The sequence below is a fragment of the Meriones unguiculatus genome, chromosome 21, assembly GCF_030254825.1.
Source record: "Meriones unguiculatus strain TT.TT164.6M chromosome 21, Bangor_MerUng_6.1, whole genome shotgun sequence".
Lineage (NCBI taxonomy): Eukaryota > Metazoa > Chordata > Mammalia > Rodentia > Muridae > Meriones > Meriones unguiculatus.
In genome coordinates, this window is record NC_083368.1 from 9,621,504 (window position 1) to 9,641,556 (window position 20,053).

General features: G+C 42.3%; 1 protein-coding gene across 2 annotated transcripts in view; it reads left to right on the forward strand.

Moving 5' to 3' along the window:
• Positions 1–20,053, forward strand: part of Grid2 (glutamate ionotropic receptor delta type subunit 2) — a 1,564,629-nt gene that overhangs the window by 1,500,205 nt on the left and 44,371 nt on the right. For both annotated transcript variants that reach the window (XM_060374191.1, XM_060374189.1), the window contains exon 15: positions 19,666–19,906. In XM_060374191.1, the coding sequence (XP_060230174.1) occupies positions 19,666–19,906 (241 nt within the window). The remainder of the gene's footprint in view (positions 1–19,665; positions 19,907–20,053) is intronic.

A 20,053-nucleotide genomic window follows, 5' to 3' on the forward strand; every position in this document is an offset into this window, starting at 1 on the left:
AATTTGATATCAGGAAACCACTAGGAATCAGATGCTTATCCGTGACAACAGCGTTCCCATCCAGCCCTTCTGCTGGTGTGTGGCTGGCACTGGCAAGCGTTGAGACTTCAGGTTTAAAGCTACACTGGTTTTGTTTTCACACGTCTTCTTGTCGGGGAATAAACTGCTTTCTTCCTCTCGTTTCTCCACATCGTGGTCTGGTGCTCTAATGGATCTCCCACAGTTCTGGGCAGCACTGGTTCTTGGGGGAAAGGTTTGTGTAGCATTACTGATTGCAGCCCTCGTGGGAAGGACAGTGATTTATGTCCTGCCCGCAGTGTGGCTGGGAACTGGCTGCCCACTGACAAGGCCTTTTGCGGCATCCTCGGTTTTAACAAGAGATCCAGCGATGGAGCTGGCTGAACTGAAATGAGAGTACCCTCACCGCAAATCCCGTTCGAACCCTGCAGCCGACCTGGGTCAGGGACAGGTTCGTGAAGATGTGATTAGGCGCAGACTAAGTGGTAACGCTGAAATTAGGCTGCCCCACGGTCCTTACAGGCTCTGGCGCTGGCTTGCCCTTCTGAAAGCTTCATGCTGTCGCTGCCTTCTGAGCTAGACTTTCGCAGTGGCGCTCCACAGTGCACTGAGTTCTGTCTTGTTGTTCTCGGGCTGCCATGACAAAATACCACAGACTGATTGTCTTAGGGAAACGGGGAATATTGCTACCTCAAGACCCAGCTATACTACTTCTAAGCGTGCATTGGAAAGATGCTCAACCGTACAACAAGGACGTCTGCTCAACTATGTTCATAGCAGCTATATTCATAACAGCCAGAATCTGGAAACAACCCAGATGTCCCTCAACCAAAGAATGGATACAGAAATTGTGGGACATTTATACAATTGAATACAACTCGGCTTTTAAAAACAAGGAAATCATTCAGGCAAATGGAAGGAACTAGAGAAGATCATCCTGAGTAAGGTATCCCAGAAGCAGAGAGCCATGCATGGTATATATTCACTTATAAGTTGATATTGGCCATATTATGTAGGATAAACATACTAAAATCTATTGATCTAAGGAAACTAAATGACAAGGAAAATCCTAAGAAAGATGCTTAATTCTCATTCATAAGTAAAAACTGGATAGACAATGGAAGTAGTAAAAGAGAGGAAACAGGACAGAGCCTACCATAGATGCCCTCTAAAAGACTCTACTCAACAAGAGATCAGAGCAGATGCAGAGACTCACAGCCAAACTTTGGAGAGAGCACAGGGAGTCTTAATGGAAGAAAGAGGATATAAAAGGACCCAGAGTGGACAGAAACCACACAAGGAGACCAATAAATCCAAAAAAGTCAGGGCCCAGGGGAAAATGCAGAGACTGATGTATCAAGATCATACATAGAGAAGACCAACACCCCCTGCTCAGATGTAGCCCATAGACAGCTCAGTCTCCATGTGGGTTCCCGAGTAAGGGGAGCAGGGGCTGCCTCTGTCATGACCTTATTGCCTGCTCTTTGATCACTTCCTTTGCTGGGGCGACCTAGCCAGTCCACAGAGGATGAGGATCCAGACAGTCCTGATGGGACCTGATAGGCTAGGGTCAGACAGTAGGGAAGAGAGACAGGGAAGAAAGAGGGAGGGAGGGTAGGACTGGGAGGAGATGAGGAAGGAGGCTACAACTGGGATACAAAGTGAATAAATTGTAAATAATAATAATCTATTCACATGAAAACAGAACAAAAACAATGATTTCTCATAGTTCTAGAAGTGAAGGTGAAAGTGCTGGTCAATTTGATTCTTTGTAAGGACTTTCTTACTAGTCTTCAGGTGGTTGACTTTTTGGTTGGGGTACAGGGGGACTCTAGTGTCATCATGTGGATGCCACCATCATGATCTCACCTAAGGTTTATTAAAAGATCCGCCGCACACAACCCCCACAAAAACCATCATAATGGGCTTAGAGCTTTGTGAGATGAGGAGGGAACCGACACAACATTTTATTCAACTGTATATGCCAGAATTGTGCTCATCTTTTTTTTAACAGAATATTAGATTCAGGCACCTGAATTTAGGCAACACTGTAGGTTTGAACTTAACCTATTGCACAAGCAGCATTTAGTTCAGAAAATACAAATTAAAATGCTGGAGAGTTTGGTGTGGTGGCACAGGCCTCTAATTTAGCACCAAGGAAGCAAAAGCAAAGGGACTTGAGTTTGAGACCAGGCAAGAATGCCATCTCCAAACATAAACAATCTAGAAAAAAAAAATCTAATCTTTATAATGATTATAAAAATGGCTAGCTTCTACTAAAAAGTTGCCTTGGGTCAGATAGCATCTGAGCACCATGCAGGGGCTACAAGGCAGAGACGTAGAACAAAAGAGCTGACCCTCCCAGGAGCTGTATGTAGCCTGTATATAATCAGGAAGAAATGAGGAGAGATTCTATTTGCCTAACTTTAATATTCCTGATATCAAACAATACATTCTCCTATTCCAAAAGTCTATCTTTAAATTATTTCTCATCCTTGCAATTTCCCAAACCTTTATCTGCTCCTCGCTGTCAATCTTTGACTTCTTTTTAGTCATCAACCATTTACTATGCATGCCTTCCATCCACATGAAAGATTGCAAAGGTTGAATCTATATCTATTTCCTTTCTGTGTGTGCTCCTCAAAACATCTAGAAGCAGCCATTGTAGTTTTAGTTTTTTGTTGGGACACATCCTGATTGTTATCCAAACTGCAATTTAAGTTGAAAATGTATTTAGTGCACTGCAGCTAGCAAACGCCACAGCTTATCGGCACAGCATAATGTCAAGTGTTGGTTACAGTGCTGATAAGACCACCATAGGATAGAAGATAGGAGAGAGATAGAACTCAACAAAGATGCCATGGATTATGAGATTTGATCTCCTCTGGTGCTGTTTACCGCACCTCCCAGGAGTATGCCTATACGAAGCCTTTATGCGGGCCTAAAGAAAAACAGAATCTAAATGCTGAGGAAAAAAATCAGAGCTCTAAGAACCTTAGCTAACGCTCTCATGCCATAATTGTTGACATTAAATAGCATTCTTATTTCTTCTCTCTCTCTCTCTCTCTCTCTCTCTCTCTCTCTCTCTGTGTGTGTGTGTGTGTGTGTGTGTGTGCAGCCATCAAAGACAACCTCAAGTGTGAGTCCTCACTTCCCCCTTTAAGAAAGGACTTCTTGCTTATTACTGCATGGGGCAGGCTCGATGGCGTGTGAGCTTTCAGACATTCTGTCTCTGGCTCTGATTTTGCTATAGGAGTTCCAATATGACAGATATAGGCTACTGTGTCCAGATTTAAGTAGGTTCTGGGAATTCAAATTCGGACTCTGTCCTCACACGTGTATGGCAAGCACTTAATCACTGAAGCACTCTAGATTATTAAGCCTTCACTGAGTCTCACTACCCCAAAGCTTGGCTCGTCAGGTGGCAAGGAATTCAGTTCTATATTTTCATGTCTGCTGATTCATGATGTTACATGTCATGTGTCACGGGTCAGTGGCTCAGCATAGAAGTCCTCTTTTTCCATTACACTTGTAGGAAAATCTCTACAGAATGCATTAAGTATAATCACCTGGAGTGTAGCCGCTCATAGAGAGTGAGCCAACATGATGATGACAGGCACAAATGGGACTGATTCTCACATGACCTTTGTTGCTATGGCCGCAGTTTCATTTATTGTACATGGAAAGCCATTATTTGAAATGGTCTATAGCATGAGTTTTACTTAAATAATTCTTTATGAAAAAGCATTGTCCTCTTATTTTTCTCATCTATAAATTGCTAATGTTATGAGCATTGTGGGATCTGAAATACAACCAAATATAAAAATGGGAAATTTGTAGCTCCACACTTATTCAGTCAGGTTCTTATCAATATTTCAGGTCCCTATTTAACTGAGTTGCTTTCATTTCTAGTTCACCAAGGTTTTGAGCAGATTTGAAAAGCTGATTCTCTCTGGCCTAACATAGAAAAATACTAGAATTTTCAAATGCCTATATTTGTGTACATGCGGCTATACAGTATCCCCAGACTTATTTTGAATGAAGAAGCCAGCCACTCTGTGTCTCTGGCAATTGTTGATCAGGACTGAAAGGCTCTCGGGTTTTTTTTACCAACCATGTTCTCTGAGTTATTGAAGCCTCATATAATGCCATGCAGTAAGTAAACACAGCTGTCCACATCGCTTTTCTATTATGAAAAGCAGCAAGCTGCTCTCGAGAGTGTCACAAGAACTGTAGGACTCAACATTCTTTTTCAGAGGAGCAATGTGTCCAATCCGCCTCATGTTATCAGAAAGATGGACTGCTGCCTCTGTATGGACGGGCAAATTTCCCCTCTAATAACCACTGAAAACTTCATTCCTGTTAGCAGTCAGTCCTGCTGGTTGAAGAAAATAGATGCGTTATCTGAGGTAATAGATAAGTCTCATTAAGAAGATGGAATAGACTAATTCCCAGCATATCTCCATGCGTGGGAAAACTAAATTGTGAAGCAGCGCAGTAACACATCAATTATCCTTTCTGCATGGAATTAGATGAGTCTCACTGCTATTTTATACCACATTATGCAATTTTTTTATAAATAACCATTATAGCTGAGTACCTCAGATTGCTACCTTATAAAAAGAGACAGCTAGCATTGCTAGCTTACAAGTCAGGCTCACTCCTGAAAGCACATAAGGAAACCAAACATTTCGCTTAGCTTATAAGTCATGTTCCTGCTTAAGAAATCCTTATTCTCACATCAAATGACCAAAGAGTAAAGGTTTAGTAGAGGCTTAGCAGCAAACACTACATATCGGATGATACAATTTTAATGAAGGCTGGTCCTTATCAACTTCACTGAAGCTAGATATCAACATTCAAAATGAAGGGTTTTGGTTTCTTTGTGTGTGTGTGTGTGTGTGTGTGTGTGTGTGTGTGTGTGTTTAGGGAGGGGTTGTCTGGTTGTTTTTTTGTTTGTTTTTGTTTTTGCTTTTAGTTCTGGAGTTATATAATGATTTTTAAATGGTTTAATGAAAGTGTTTAATGTAGTAGCCACCTTGAATTATCATATTGAGATATTTGAGAACAGTTTGATTCCTTTAATACTGTAAGTATCTCCCCCTGCTCTTACTTTTGTAAGTTTCAGTAGGGGATATTTTTATAAGATTGTAATATCTAAAGCATACAAACTTCATGTCATGGGAACTAAGTCAATGAAATTTTGTGTAAGAAGACTTTACTAGCTAACATAAAGGATAAAGTTGTGACTTATTTGTTTTGATATGTGGAGTATATAATAAAAACAAGACAATGAAAGAAATGCTGTGCAGATTGTTAGATGACATTCAAAAAGTGAAAGCTGTTTGACTTGTAGGCAGCCTACTTTTTAAAGTCAGATTAAATATTAATATTAACAGGAAGATGATCATCAATTCTAAAGGTTCTGCATCTAAAAGCATTTTCACTCTAGACATGATTTAGAGGAAAAAGGAAGGAAGTCAGACAGCCAGTCCCAGGACAGAGGCTGTGAGAAGGATAACTCAGGTTTCAGCACTTCTTAATGAGGTCTCACAGTCCTTGGGGAACAGTGTCACAGCCACCGTAACCCAGTACCATACACTGAGTTCCTCACCCCACTCAAATCTTTCTCCCACAGTCTGAAGCCTGGGAAGCCCAACATCTAAGTGCCAGGAAGACAGGTTTTATTGTGATGCCTCTTTCCCCTCCTTACAGGAAAGTACCTGTGTAGTGTGTACTTTGCTGTGTTCATATGAACTCTCTGTGTGGAAAAAGAGCACAGGATTTCTTATGCATTTTCCTAGAAGGCACTAATCCTTCCATATTAAGAGAGTACCCTTCTGTCCTCCTTTAATCTTAATTACAATCCCCTCCTGGGTTCTGCTTTCGATGCCATCACAGTGGGGCTTAGGGAGTCAACTCGTGAATTTTGGAAGAACGTAAACATTTGGTCTATAACACTGCTACAATTTTGGATCAAAAGCCCCAACTCATGACTCCCAACAGAGTAGGTGTGGCCATCTGTCCCAATATGCCAGTTCAATATATGAGTAATATCTAAAATCAGAGGTAAGATTTCGTCAACACATCCCAGGAAGGGGGTCAGACAAAAGGTCCAGTGACCACAAGTTTATCTCTGGGGCACTTACCTGATCACTAGGTTTAAATGCAGAAATAGTTAGCTGAGAGACAGGGGGGCTGCATAATGAGGCAGTCCCACTGTAAATGGGGGTCTTCTAGATCATTGAAACAATTTTGGTTCTGTAAGGTGGTCAAAAGAGCTTCTTATTCTGATCATCACTAGGGAGGTGAGATCTGGTTTCCAAGAGGTGATGGCTTCTCCAGGCATAGCTACCCAATTTATGTACTGTCCCTCTTAAGCGGTTCCCACTTGCTTAAAGGGTAGTTTTAGCTACCTGTCTCAAAGATGTATATTGATTGATCAGTCCTACTGTTCCTGAAATCACTAAAGTTGAGATTGTCTCACAAAAGGGTTAAAGAGGCAAACAGAACCTGAGAGGGCCAAAATAGAATTAGTGAGACCAGAGGCCAGAGCCCATCTTCAACACCATGCCACCAAGTGCCTGTTTTAACATTCATAATTAATCAGGTTTTCAAATATTTTCTGTGCTGATGCAGAAGTTAAGTCCCTATGATTGGAGTAGAGAGAATCAAACAAGAACCCTAGGGTCTCCATCCCACAGGAGTTCACAGTGTGGTTGAAATAGGAGAGATGCACATGTGGGTATCAACTGTGAATAATAATTAACAGTGTAGAACACAAACTACTGACCTTAGGATCAGCTCGGCAATGCCCTACAGTAGTGTGGGATTCAACAATAAATGGACAGAGTTCAGGGGCATCCTTTCAGAGAGGCCAGATGTGTCCCAAGAGATGGTTTTGTGCTGGGAGGGGAAAGAGAATTCCTGTCATTCATCAATTCATCCACTGTTTACTAAGGCATAGCAGTATATGCCCAGAGCTGAAAATGGAGACTTAGTAGTGCATGGCCCTTCCCTCAAGGAAGTTAGCCTCTAAAAGAGGAATGACAGTGTCAACAAGCTTAACAACAACTGTAAAGTCCTTGAAGAAGTCACAAAGCTTGCTTCTCTAACGCTAGCCTGGTCTTTCCCATGTCCTTGCTCCTCACAGGGAGCTCACTTCAGTTCTTCAGTGCCTCTTGCTTCTGGGTTTCTCACAGTAGTTCCTTATTCTGAACTCTTCCCTTCTCAGCCCTACATGCCTCTGCCTCTCCCACTTATTCCTAATTTCTCATCGTAAGTGATCCTTTCCCCAGAAGGTTGTCCCCGCCTGCCCATCCTTCCACAGAAGGTGTGACCTCGTACACAGTACCTCTCATTGTGCTGTGTCTTTCAGAACATAATCATATTGCAATGAAATTACACAGTAGCGTAATTGCAGGTTAATGTCCAAGATAGAAGTTTTGTTCTGCGTTCTTATTTTTCCCATTTATAGAAACATCATTTGTATATTCAGAATCATACTAGGAAGATGTTAGGGACTTCTTCGGATGTCTAAAATGAAAAATGTTGCCTAAGGTCTCCTTGAAAACAGTTTCTATTATTGCCTTAACTTGTTCAAAAACTGAAACTCTTTCCATCATAGTTATATACCAGTGCTAAATGAAACACAAACTATCCAAAATCTAAGGTATCATTTTTGAAGAGTCTGAAGTTGTACTGTGACTGATGCTCTAAAAGCTAACTGAGACTTTTAATCAAGGGCAGAGTGTATACAAACAGACCTTGAGTTGCTTTTCTTTTCACACATACATCAGTAGAGAACCTCTAACTTAGAAGATGTCATTTGCATCACAAAACAAATCTCCAGTTATCAAACCAGCTTCTCCAAGTGCTCTCTGAATAATGAATTCCTTCTATATATTGCCATTTGCATTTCCAAAGTTCAGTATTGATGTTCATGCTCAGGACAGTGCTTGTTACCTCAAACCCCTTCCTCCATCATCCCCTCCCTGTGAGCGCGGTGCCTACGTCTCTGAGCACTGTGCCTACACCACAATCTCTACCACATATACAGCACACCCTTCAAGATCCCGCTTATTTCAAAGTTTGTATGTCAGACTAAAGGATAGGAAAATATCTACAAAATACACATTATAAATTTAACTTCGTGATGTGTTTTCCACAGGTGTGCATTTGAAAGCTATGTGGAAAGATTTGGCATTGCCTGCCAGACTGGCTCTGACCAAGGGTGATCACTGCCAGTTTCTCACTGCAAAATGAAAGGAATTTCCCCTTTACCCTATAACCCAAATACCACACTGTGCTTAAGGATGTGGCTGACATTTTAAAAGATCACCAAAAGTGTTCTCTTCCCAAATGCAATTATGCCCTCCATCTCAGTGGGAGCCATTGTCTGGGTCTTCTCGGCTCTCTAGCATCTCTCTGTCTAGCTTTCTTTATCCTGATTATCTATTCATTTGCCCAGCACTCAAATTTTATGAAAGATCATGTCTGCCATTTCTATAATGAGTGCTTGACTTTTACTGTCAGCATAAACACATAAAATACATAATAATTAAAGTTCACTAGTCACCAAAGTCTTGAGATCTGTCACGTTGCTAATTTAATTTTTCAAGCAATTGCTTCTTGGAGCATGGCTGATTTTGTCCCTTTAGGTACTTCAAGACTTGTGGGGGAAGGGGATGTCTGGAAAGCAGGAAGATCATGAGTGGACACTATTTATTTCAAAGTTAAAACTCATCTTCAATCAAATAAAATATCTATAATATATGATGGTTCTTAGAGAAGTCAAAATTCTTCTCCGTAGATGAATGCAGTGTTTTTTCTAAGTAATAACATTAAATAATTAAATAATGTAGTTTTCAGAACATTTAAGTGCTATTTAACAAGGAGCATATTTTTATGGAAGATTGTGTACATGCTAGGGAAGGGAAGTCATTGAGATAAATGTGGGTGCCATAAATGCTACTGTGTTTGCATTTTAAATGAGGGCTAAGAAAGTGTGTGCTAATTTTGTATTTTAACATATTGAGAAAGAAATTCACTGTATAGAAATGATGGCAGTATAGTCCTTCACATGGATTAGAAACTTCACAATATGAGTTAGAAACTTCACAACACATGACTTAGATTGGATAAGGACAAGATTTCAGAACACCTCTTCTTTGGACACACTTCCTCGTTTTGATATCATTTTCGAAGTTCCCTAAGGGCCTCATGATAATGAATTCATGTGATGTTTACGCTAATCACAAAAGAGATTAACGAACTCATGCGATATTCATGTGGCTCTCTGGGGACATCAGGATGTGTTACTAGAAGCGTAGTGTTTGGAAATGAATGCAGTGTGATGTGAGGTAGCCAAGGATGCTAGGAGGGAAAGTCTCCCTTAATGAAGAAGCACGAGCCAAAGAGACAACTTTGCACTGACAAGGTTCTCTTTCAGAATAATGAAGGTCTTGAGAATGTGCTCAAAGAAAGCACAGCAACCAGAGGTCCTGATTTGAAGAGACAAATAAACCACTCAGCAGTCTTGGGCCTTGGGAAATTTTCTTCATCTTGAGTCTCAGTTTCCTTAGCTGTAAAATGAGACCATAGTGAATGACATTAACATCACAGTGCCACTAATAAAAATAAAGGTGGTGGAACAATCTAATAGTCAAAACAGTCAATAGATTTCATTTCTCACTCCCACACAGTTACTTTAAGAAGCATATCAAACTATTGTTCATATTTATAACCGTGGCATCCTTGGGCCTGAAGAAGGAGGACCATCACACATTCAGAGACAGCTAAGACTTAAAAGTGATCCTACCTGATGATGACCATGATCATCATCATCACTATCATGATCATCATGAGCATGATGATAAAAATAATGAATTAATAATAATAATCAGGGGCAGAAAATGGCTCAGAGGTTATGAGCAATTACTGCTCTCCTAGATCAGCAACTCTCAAATTGTGGGTCGTGATCCCTTTGGGGGCCAAGTGACCCTTTCACGGGAGTCACTAAGGACCATCAGAAAACACAGATATTTACATTACAATTCACAACAGTTGCAAAATTACAGTTACAAAGTAGCAACAAAAAAAAATATTTTATGGGTGAGGATCACCACAACATGAAAAACTATATTAAAGGATCATAGCATTAGGAAAGCTGAGAATCACTGCCCTCAAGGGCCTGAGTTCAGTTCCCAACACCTGCATGGCCCGGCTCATGGCTGCCTGTAACATCATCTTAAGAGCGTACACACTCACATCCACATGGATACACATGCACAACTAATAATAGTAATGATAAGCCTGTTTTTAAAAAAATCAAATTAAACAATACTTTTCGTAAGCGCTTTATAAGTTTTGTAGTATTTCACTGTAGTGCATTATTTTGGCAATAGATATTCTGGATAAAGTTTATATCCGCATGAAGATGAATGCCTCAGGAAGAGATTAATTGGCAGCTGGGAGCTTCAGTACTAGTTTCTGAAGAAGTAAGCCAGAGTTGACTTAAGATTTTATCAAATTACCTTTTTCTAATCTGAAAGTGAGATGCTTGACATGAAACAGCACAGGAGAGATCTCTTCTGGCACAGGGCCATGCCTGCAGCCGTAATTGAAGCTGTAACTGATCAGACTCCTGGGGACGGTGCACCTCGGCTGCTGGGCAAGATGGCAGCATGCCGTCTTCAGCGTATGTGGCAATTCTTTACTTCTACTGATGCACACTGCTTCCCTGGATTTAAAACATGTCCATCTCTTTTGTTGTAAAACACACTGCCTTCTCTGCCTTGGACAGTTTTTACTCATTCCTTGTAAATTGTAATCACTACTCTGAGGTTCTCAGTTGTAGGACAGTATCTACTCACACTCCTTTGACCGCAAACTGAAGTTGCCACTGCATAGAAAATGATTCCACAGATTCCAGCCCAGACAAAAAAAAGCCCACCTGACCCAATGTATAAGGCTGTCACTCTTAAGTCACGGGCAGTCCCAGTCTCAAGGCAAATTTAATCACAAAACCAGAGGAACCTGACTCCTTTTGAGGGACTATAGTGCTGTCACTTGTATACAGTGAATTTCTTTCTCAATATGTTTAAATGCAAAGTAAGCACACACTCTCTCAGTCTTCATTTAAAGATGCAAATACAGTAGTTTTAATGCAATGTCATTTAATATGTAGTACACGTGGCCCAAAGAGCACTGGAATGAAGGTCACAAATGTCTCTAAAACAGAGAGATACTTTCTAGGGTGCAATCTTGGGTCTGGCTAACAGGATCAGTGAAATGAGCCTTCTTGACTCCAGGGAAGTATCAGCTCTGAGACTCCCAAACCAAGTCAGCAGACACAGTCAGCTGCGCAGGTCAGACTTCTGAGCTCTTCCTGCAAACAAAGCACATGTGTTTACAGCTGTCTACGATGGCCTTTACCAGACAAAAACAGGGTTGGTAATAGGACAGGAGCCATATGCCCTGCGAAGTCCAGGTGATATGCTTTAGAAGGCCATATCACACTAACGCATTTGGAAGACAAGAGAGGCTGTTCATCTTCATGATGTTCCTTGGTGGACAGGACTGAGGCAGCATGCTGGAAGTGCTAATTAAAAACCCAGTCTAAATAGGAAGGGGTTTCTAAATCACCCAGGAAGATCTGGCTTTGCAGAGACACTAGGTGAGAGCAGTGAGTATTTGGTGCAGCCAATGTTATTCACCAGTCAGTCACTGAGAAGCCTTACATAAGAGAAGTGATTGATGGATGCTTGTCTCTCAGAAGTTGATGGAACTTGCTGTAACAACTCAGATCTTCAAATTCTGGCCTCAAAGATCTATTTATGGATCCACAATGCTCACCTGCTGTGATCTTCACCCTTGCAAAATACTTTCACTTCCAAGGAAGTTTACCTGGGTTTTATAGGACAAGGGGGAAAATGAATGAACAAAAACCAATTGAAATGCTTTCTTCCCAAAAGTATCTGCATACCATTAAGCATCTTGGCAAAGTCACAGAGAAAATTTTTGTAGAAACTCATGAAATGAGCTTAATGCTGAGGGAATTCTACCCTTGTCAGATCTGATATGCCAAAAAAAAAATCTTTATTTAAAATATTCCAGACTTTTTTCAGAGATTACCAACATTAAACATTACTGAGTCTCCTAAATGTCTTTTTAACAATGCAAAACTCATAAATATGTACAGATGATTTTTTACATATTTAAAATAGTATATTTTATCCTCACCCTTTCTTAGTTCCAAGTTGCCTCAGTACTTCTAAGTTGAGGAAATATCTGGCAAGTATCATGTCATAGAGTTTTTATCATTACATAGTTGAAATTCTATTCCATGAAGATGAACTGAGAAACCTGAAGATTGCAGACACAAGTAAACCAGTGAGAGAAGAAAAAAAAAATAACCCTGCCCAGCACTTTCTAACAGTTGGCAGAGGAGGGGCATGGGGGGGCAGGGACAGGCATCTGTTTGAAAACCACATCCAGAACAGGGAGCAGCTCTACCATCCCATCTTATAAGATTTCTGAAAAATGCTCTTGGGTTCATGGGCCCCACACAGCAGAGAAGACCTCCAACGATAGGAAAGCCATCAAAAGCTCAATCTTCCTTACCAGCTCTCCATGTCTCTTCTTTCTCCCTGGGGTGTGAATGGTGAGAGTTCATAGATCTGTCTCTTGATCGTGCACAGTGAGGAAGAAAGAGATATCGTGATGATGTCTGAAAAATAGTCAGTGGCTGGATAAAGGCAAGAGGGAGCTTTCCTTACAGCCTTTCAAAACCCAATCAGCCCCATTGTGGTGATATGATTGATAATGGTCCCCATAGGCTCATCAGTTGGAATATTTGATCCCCAGTTCATGGAACTGTTTGGGAAAGATCAGGAGGTGTGACCTTTTCGAAGACGGTGTGTCACTGGGGTGGGCTTTGAGGTTTCAGAAGCCCATACCATTGACAGTTACCTCTTCTCTCTCTCTCTCCTCTCTCTCTCTCTTTCTCTCTGCCTTGTGGTTCAGGATCCAGATTTGAAGTCTCAGTTACTGCTCCAGCACCATGACTGCCTACCTGCTAGATAAACCCCACCATGATGGTCACAGACTCTAACCTTCTAGAACTGTAGCTCCAAATAGATGCTTTCTTCTATAAATTGTTATGGTAACCTAGTGACCTTTCAGAGCTTTAGCAGACATTAGCCTCAGTCATGTCTAAAAATTTGACCTAATCCATCATACCTCAGAACCAACCAAAAAATCCCACGGCCAAGGGACCAGCAGCTTCATTTCACGAAGATATTGCAGTGCCTACCTTCCCAAATCTTCTTCAGAAGCCATCTTGAAAAAGAGCAAGGAAGGAAGAAACCTAGGATTAGTCATCCTCCCTATTAGATAGATGTAAATCTAGAGGTGCATTGCATTATTAGAGCCAATTAAATTTTAAATCACACTAAACTAAGTTTAGTTTTATCTCCTTGCTCAGTGGCCACAGTCCTCAGAAAGAAGATCAATTAAGCTATGCAAAAACTATATTTTCTTTGTCTGTCCAAATTACAGCATGAACAAATTTACAGTCACACTACAATTATGTTGCTTTGCTTAGAGGAAGCATGCAGATGCCATTTCCTTAAGCCTCTTAACAAATCCCTGAAAAGTGAAAGAGCTAGATCGCTGTTCTCTCAATATTTGTGTGGGACACAAGCGATGAGTGTATAAATGTGTTAGAAGACAGACTTGAGTTCCAGTCAGTGTGAGTCTCCAACAAAATCACTTAATCAGGACAACAGTGCAACAGTGTGGCACTGTCTGGCATTCCCACTCAGTTTTAGTGTTCTCTGCTGTAGAATGGGGCTTCTTTTTTTGGGGGGGGGGGTGAGCAATGTCTGTCATCCTTTGCATTATAACAGTTTGTCTCTAGAAACTGGAAAATTGGATTACCAAACTCACGGGAGCAACTACAACTAGAGTCTAAGGAAGAATTCTTGCATTCATTTTGATTTTTTTTTTTTTTCTGATTGTCTCTAGACTCTTTCTTAGTGGAAGTGACTTAGTAGGCAGGTGTCATCTTTTTCTCTTTCTCAGACAACCAGGGATGTTGCGTCACAGTTGGCTCCTCAGGAGTTTAGCAAAGGGCCATGATGCCAGTGAAACTTGAAAGGAACCCACAGCTTGCTATTCTCAGGATAGCATCTAAATCACCTTTGCAGATGGAGATTTGCAAACTCCCCGCCCGCCGCAGCAACCTCTCTCCTTACAAATAAATTAATTTGGAAATCAATTTAGAGTAACTGTTCAAGGTGCTAAGTGATCAATGGGTTAGAGCAGCCCAGCAAAGGAATGAAGCTATTATCTTCAAAGTGAGCAAAACCTTTTCTCAGAGGCCTGCCTGAACGTGCTCAATTCTTTTATTTGAATACGAAAGAAGAGCCATTTACTTCCCAGCCTTCCCCTGGAATGTGCTCATTTGTATCAAGGAACTCACAGTGCCCAGGCTGAGCTAGAAACCATTTTTTTTTCAAGCTGAACCGTCCAATTTGTTTTCTTCCGGCTCAGTGAGCAAGCAAGTATTTGGACAAAGGAGGAAATGCAGTGTTCTTATTAGTGAATACTCTCAGATTCTTAATGAAGAATATGCCAGAGCCAGTGCAAACAACACCACACACAAGAGCTTGGATAGAATCATGTGCACATGCGCAAACACAAGACTACACACACACACACACACACACACACACAGACAGTCATCACTGAGATTTCAAGCTGTCCTCTTCTCGCACATCCCAAGCATTGAGCAAGCTAACATGATTCATTGTGTTTGGGTCTCTTTAATTCTCCCTCCAATAGCCCTGGAACGAAAATGCAGATGTCATCACCCTGACCTTTAAAATGGTGGGAATCTTTCTCACCGCAAGAAAAAAAAATCTGAGCCATCCAATCGCTCATCACAATCCAGTAGCTAATTTTGGGACTAATAGTAAAGTGCTTAGGGCACAACTACCTGCTTCCTGCATTTCCGTCTCACCCGCAGGTGAACCGTGGTGGCCGTGCGGCCTCACCCTTTGTGAGCCAACACTCCCACCTTGTGGAGCTCACGCTCATAACAGACCGTCTCATCTTCCCGTAAGGCTGAAGATTTTCATACCATATTCTTGAGGTCACATACACGCACACACACGCTCACGCGCGCACACACACACACACACACACACTCGCGTACACACACACACACACACACTCGCGTACAGGTTATGTTATGATATGTTGCTTATATCTAAATGGCAAAACTCTCCACTAGTTGTGCTTTTAAGCTTCACTTAAAAAGTCTTGTGCAGATTTTAAAAGGAACCTGGATGTTCATTTAATTACAAGAATTCATCTTGTTGGTTTTTAAGGAAGAATGTTATATTTTACTAAGCTTACTCTAACTAGTCTTTAGATAAGCTGCTTGGGGGGGGGCTGTTTGTTTGTTTTTAATGATGGAAGGGTATGATGAGGCTCTTGTGGAACTTCCAGAAGCATTACATAGCAAGGTTGTGTAGAACTCCAGGCTAGGTGACCGCGTTCGTTGCCCTACGGTGGTTATCCAAAGCCAGCCTGTATGCCCAGAATGTCGTGTGGACGGAGGGCGTATGACTGGAGTGTGACTGGGAAAGTCTACGAATCCATTTCTCTGTGTAACTCTGAAGACGGAGCCTCGCTACAGTTCCTCAGCTGCCTGAGCTGTGTGGCCATGCGGTCCACCGGGTACAGAGACCCGGCTTCCCAGAGCTTGAAGGCTCAAAGAGTACACTCCACTCTTTCCTTACTCTGTGACCTTCTATCACCTAGCGACATGGACCTAAAATGCCGCAGCTAAAGTCTTCCAGTGTACTGCATTTATCCCCACTGGAACTGAAGTAGGTGAAATATGATTTGTATAGTTCAATGCTTGTTTTGAAGCGAAAACATTTCTCAAATGTTAAAAAAATAAATAAATAGGCTATGAGTGAATGTACGTGAATGATACTCAGAGGTCACAGCAATGATTGGGGAAAGCTAGGAGGTTGGAATCCCATCCTGGGTAAGTGAGGGAACAAAGAGCACAGAGTGAAGACACTCAGAGGCAGGTCTGCTGTGGGCCAGGTCATTCCGCCTGAATGTACACTTGCGGTGGAGAATAAATTTTGTACACAGGGAATGCTTGGCATGAGTCTCTCTTCAAATATTTATTGCATGGATGGATGGATTCATAGAAAATGGAATAAATTATAAAACAGCCTCAGTGATGGGAAGCAAAACAGAGCAGGCTGTGAGGTCAGGGTTGCTAAGCTATGCTGGACATTTTGAACAAGGAGAAAGCAGGTGGGCTCTCTAGAGAGGAGATCTCACAATAATCACTGATCACAGGCAACTATGAAGGAGGTTAAGGTCTGTGGAGGAAAACTCAGCATCTCATAGGCACTGACCAGTGTGGGGGTAGAGGGGAGGTGGCTGGGGCTGGGGCTGATTCTCTTGGTCACCTGTACCCATGTGCCCACAGAGTCATCCAACTACAGATCACAGAGGTCCTGGGAAGGAGAAAGTGCTCGACTGGACACACAAAGCTATTTCTTGTCACCATTCCCTAAACAGGACAGCATAACAACTATTTAGATGGGCTTGCAATATTTACATGATTGGAAGACAGAATAAGAGATGGTACATGAGACATTTTTCTGTTGCTAGATAAAATACCATGACCAAAGGATGAGAGAGCTTATCTGGCTCATGGTTGCAGAAGGATAAGAGTCCGTCATGGCAGGGAGGAAGGTGCGCAAAGCAGGGACTGCAGCAGGAGACAAGCGCTCACATTCTTAATGGCAAGCACAAAGCAGAGAGAGAGAGAGAGCGCTGAAGAATGGGATGAGTCTTCAGGCTCTCGAAGCTCATTTCCAGTGATGTACTTTCTCTGGTAAGGCCATAGCTCTTAAATATCCCCAAAAGATTCTCTAACATGGGATCATGAGCCTATTGGAGGACATTTTCATTCAAAACACCACACAGATGGTGTGTCTGAGGACAGAGTGTTCTGTGTAATCAACATGTCACCTTATGTAAGCGACCAAAGTTTTCTGCAACTCTGGAATCCACTGGGGAATCCTAGATTATTCTCCACACATACTGAGGGCAACCGTATTCTCATTAAACAAATACTGCTGTAGCATCCTTTTATATTTCATTATAAACTCAAGTTTAAGCAGAGTTCTTTCTTCAAAGCTCACTAAAGTTTTCCTCTAGAGTATCTAAAGATGGTTGGACTGTGTAATGCCTTTTGGCAAGCAAATTCCTAAAGGGCACTGTGTTGTTTCTGTTATGATGCAATGAACCCTTAAGTGAGTTTTAAGCTATTTGCAGAAACTTGGATGTACAATATGGTATTGTTATCTGTAGCCAGGTGTACAGCAGATCTCTAGAAATTATTAATCTTTCCTTTGTGTATGTGGGGAGGGGTGGTTGTGCTTATGCATGTTTGCACATGAGCATGGAGGCAAAGGCTAACCTCTCCGTGCCAATATCTAAATTGTTTCTTTGAGACAAGGTCTCTCACTTGGCTTGGGACTTGCCAAGTTGGTTAGACTGGATGACCAAAGAGCCCTAGACATCCACCTGTCTCCACCTCTCCAGCTCTGTGATCGTAAGTTCTGCCACCATGTCTGGCTTTCTTACACAGATTCTGGGGATCAAACTCAAACCCTTGTGCTTGTTGTGCAAGCACTAATTCAACTTACACAACTGAACCTCTAAATCATTTTCTTAGTAGCATCAGCATCATATAAAAGGTAATAGTGAGTGGGCTCAGCAAGAGTCCTTGATGACACAATTATGTATTTGGCTAAGGATCACCCTTGCCAGCAACTGCCACAAGTGCATGCTTCTTGGGCTCCTTAAACTGGAGCTCTAGAAAGTATTAACTTAGATGGAGAGATAAAATGGGGAGATCAGAATGAAAGAAGCCTGGGGAAGGCTGAGCTACACAGAACAATAAGGTTTTCTCTACTGCATGACTTCTTAGACCCTTACTAAGTTGACATCGTGGAAGTCCCCAAAAGGGTATCACAGTTGATGACCACAGGGCCCTTTCCTTGTGAAGACCTTGTAGGTGCTTGGGAATTCTGGAATAGAGACGCTGACAATCTACTACTATTCATAGTTATTTCCATAGATTCAATATATCAGTTCGCCTCCCCTTGATGGCACCACTCTGAGGGAACAACGTTTGAAAGATGGCTTTCATGAGAAGAGGGAGGCAATGTAGGCAATGCTAGGTCTGGGCGGCGTAGGAGCTGGTGGGGATGTGGGATAGCCATCCTCCATAGGCCCGAGCCACTCACTCTGTTATCTCAGGTGAGTTGTGAGCATTATTGCTTCTTCCCAAGATCTTCCTCTTTGTCTTCTTGTTATCTTCTGGCCGTGCAGAGGATTTAAGAAAGGAAGGATGAGTGATTTGCTCATAGAGTGGCCAAGCTCTTATCTCTAAGCTTTTAACATCCACATCCCCAAAGAACGTATGACCCAGGGCCAGAGGACAAATATAGGAACCACGTACCCAAAATGTAATCATATAAAAATTCTAATTCAAGCTAAAACTGATGGCTATGTCCACCTTCTCATCTTGACAAATATCTTCATGATCTCCAGGAAGTTGGGTTCAAGTGGCTTATTTGTGAGTAGCTGGGAGGTCTGCAAAGACAACAGATTTCCAGGAAGGCAACCGACTTCCTCATGACTCTAGCATTGGACCCCAGGGAAGAGGGCTCAGCAAGAACTGTTGTGCCCCAGGAACCAGCGTACCTGTGCTCTGAACCCACTCTTTCCGGCTGCCACCCTGTTCTTCAGATAGCCCAGAGAATAAAGCTAAATGCCTGGGGGATGCTAAGGGTTTAGGCCAAGTAGCTGCAAAGCTGTTTTGGCCCTGGGGATCATGGCTCCTGTAGAAGTAGCAGTCAGGGACCTAAGTGGAATTTGGGGACTAGGGGAGGATTCCTCTATGTGAAGCACACTACGAAAAGCCGTGGTCTTCACATCTATTTCTGTCTCAAGGAAGTGTTTCTTGTTTGAGTATAACCACCTCTGGACCCTCTGATCAACTGTTTTCTCTTTCCCAGAGGTACGTTACTTTTGCCTTGGCATTAAAAAGGAAAGTACATCAGTTGTGTGAAGAGCTGACAATGATGTGTTTTATCGGCTTCAGACTTGTCCCAAGGCCTTCTACACCGTGATACATAATAGAAGTTTTGTTTTGAATTGAATTTTTGTGTGTATAGCAAATACTGGGTCACATTACACCAGTGTGTGGCTAGAGACAGCAAAGGGCTCTTTGTAAAAACATCTTGGTCCAGAGCTGTGACCACTGGAGGAAGGGGCAGGGCTGCATCCCTGTCGTACCACTCAGAAGGGTAATTTCTCCCAAATGTAATTTTAAAGTCATTCTGTAATAAATGGGACAGGGGCCACTAGAGTTAGCGTGAGAGCAAAATAATAAGAGAAAGATGGGAAAGGGAGGAGGGCAAGACTGCTCTGGCGAGCTAGACCTGCTATCTTTAGAGGGGAGGTCACGACCGTTCAGGTTGTGGACAAGGCGGTCGCCTTGGCTACAGTCACATGCGCTGTGTTCTCCACCCCCAGGATCCTGGAGCTGCAGCAGAGTGGCGACATGGACATTCTCAAGCACAAGTGGTGGCCTAAGAATGGCCAGTGTGACCTGTACTCCTCAGTAGATGCAAAGCAGAAGGGAGGAGCCCTGGACATCAAGAGCCTGGCAGGCGTGTTCTGCATCCTGGCGGCGGGGATTGTGCTCTCCTGCCTCATAGCGGTGCTGGAGACATGGTGGAGCAGGAGGAAGGGCTCCCGGGTCCCATCCAAAGAGGTACTTGAACTTGGGCCCCCAGCTAAAGCTGCTGAACATCCAGTGGCTCCATTTCCAGGGAGGAAGGGCTGACATTGCCAATTGCTTTTTCTGCTTTCTTTGAACATTCAAAACAAGCAGGTGAAGTGCAGAAGGAGAATAAAGCCA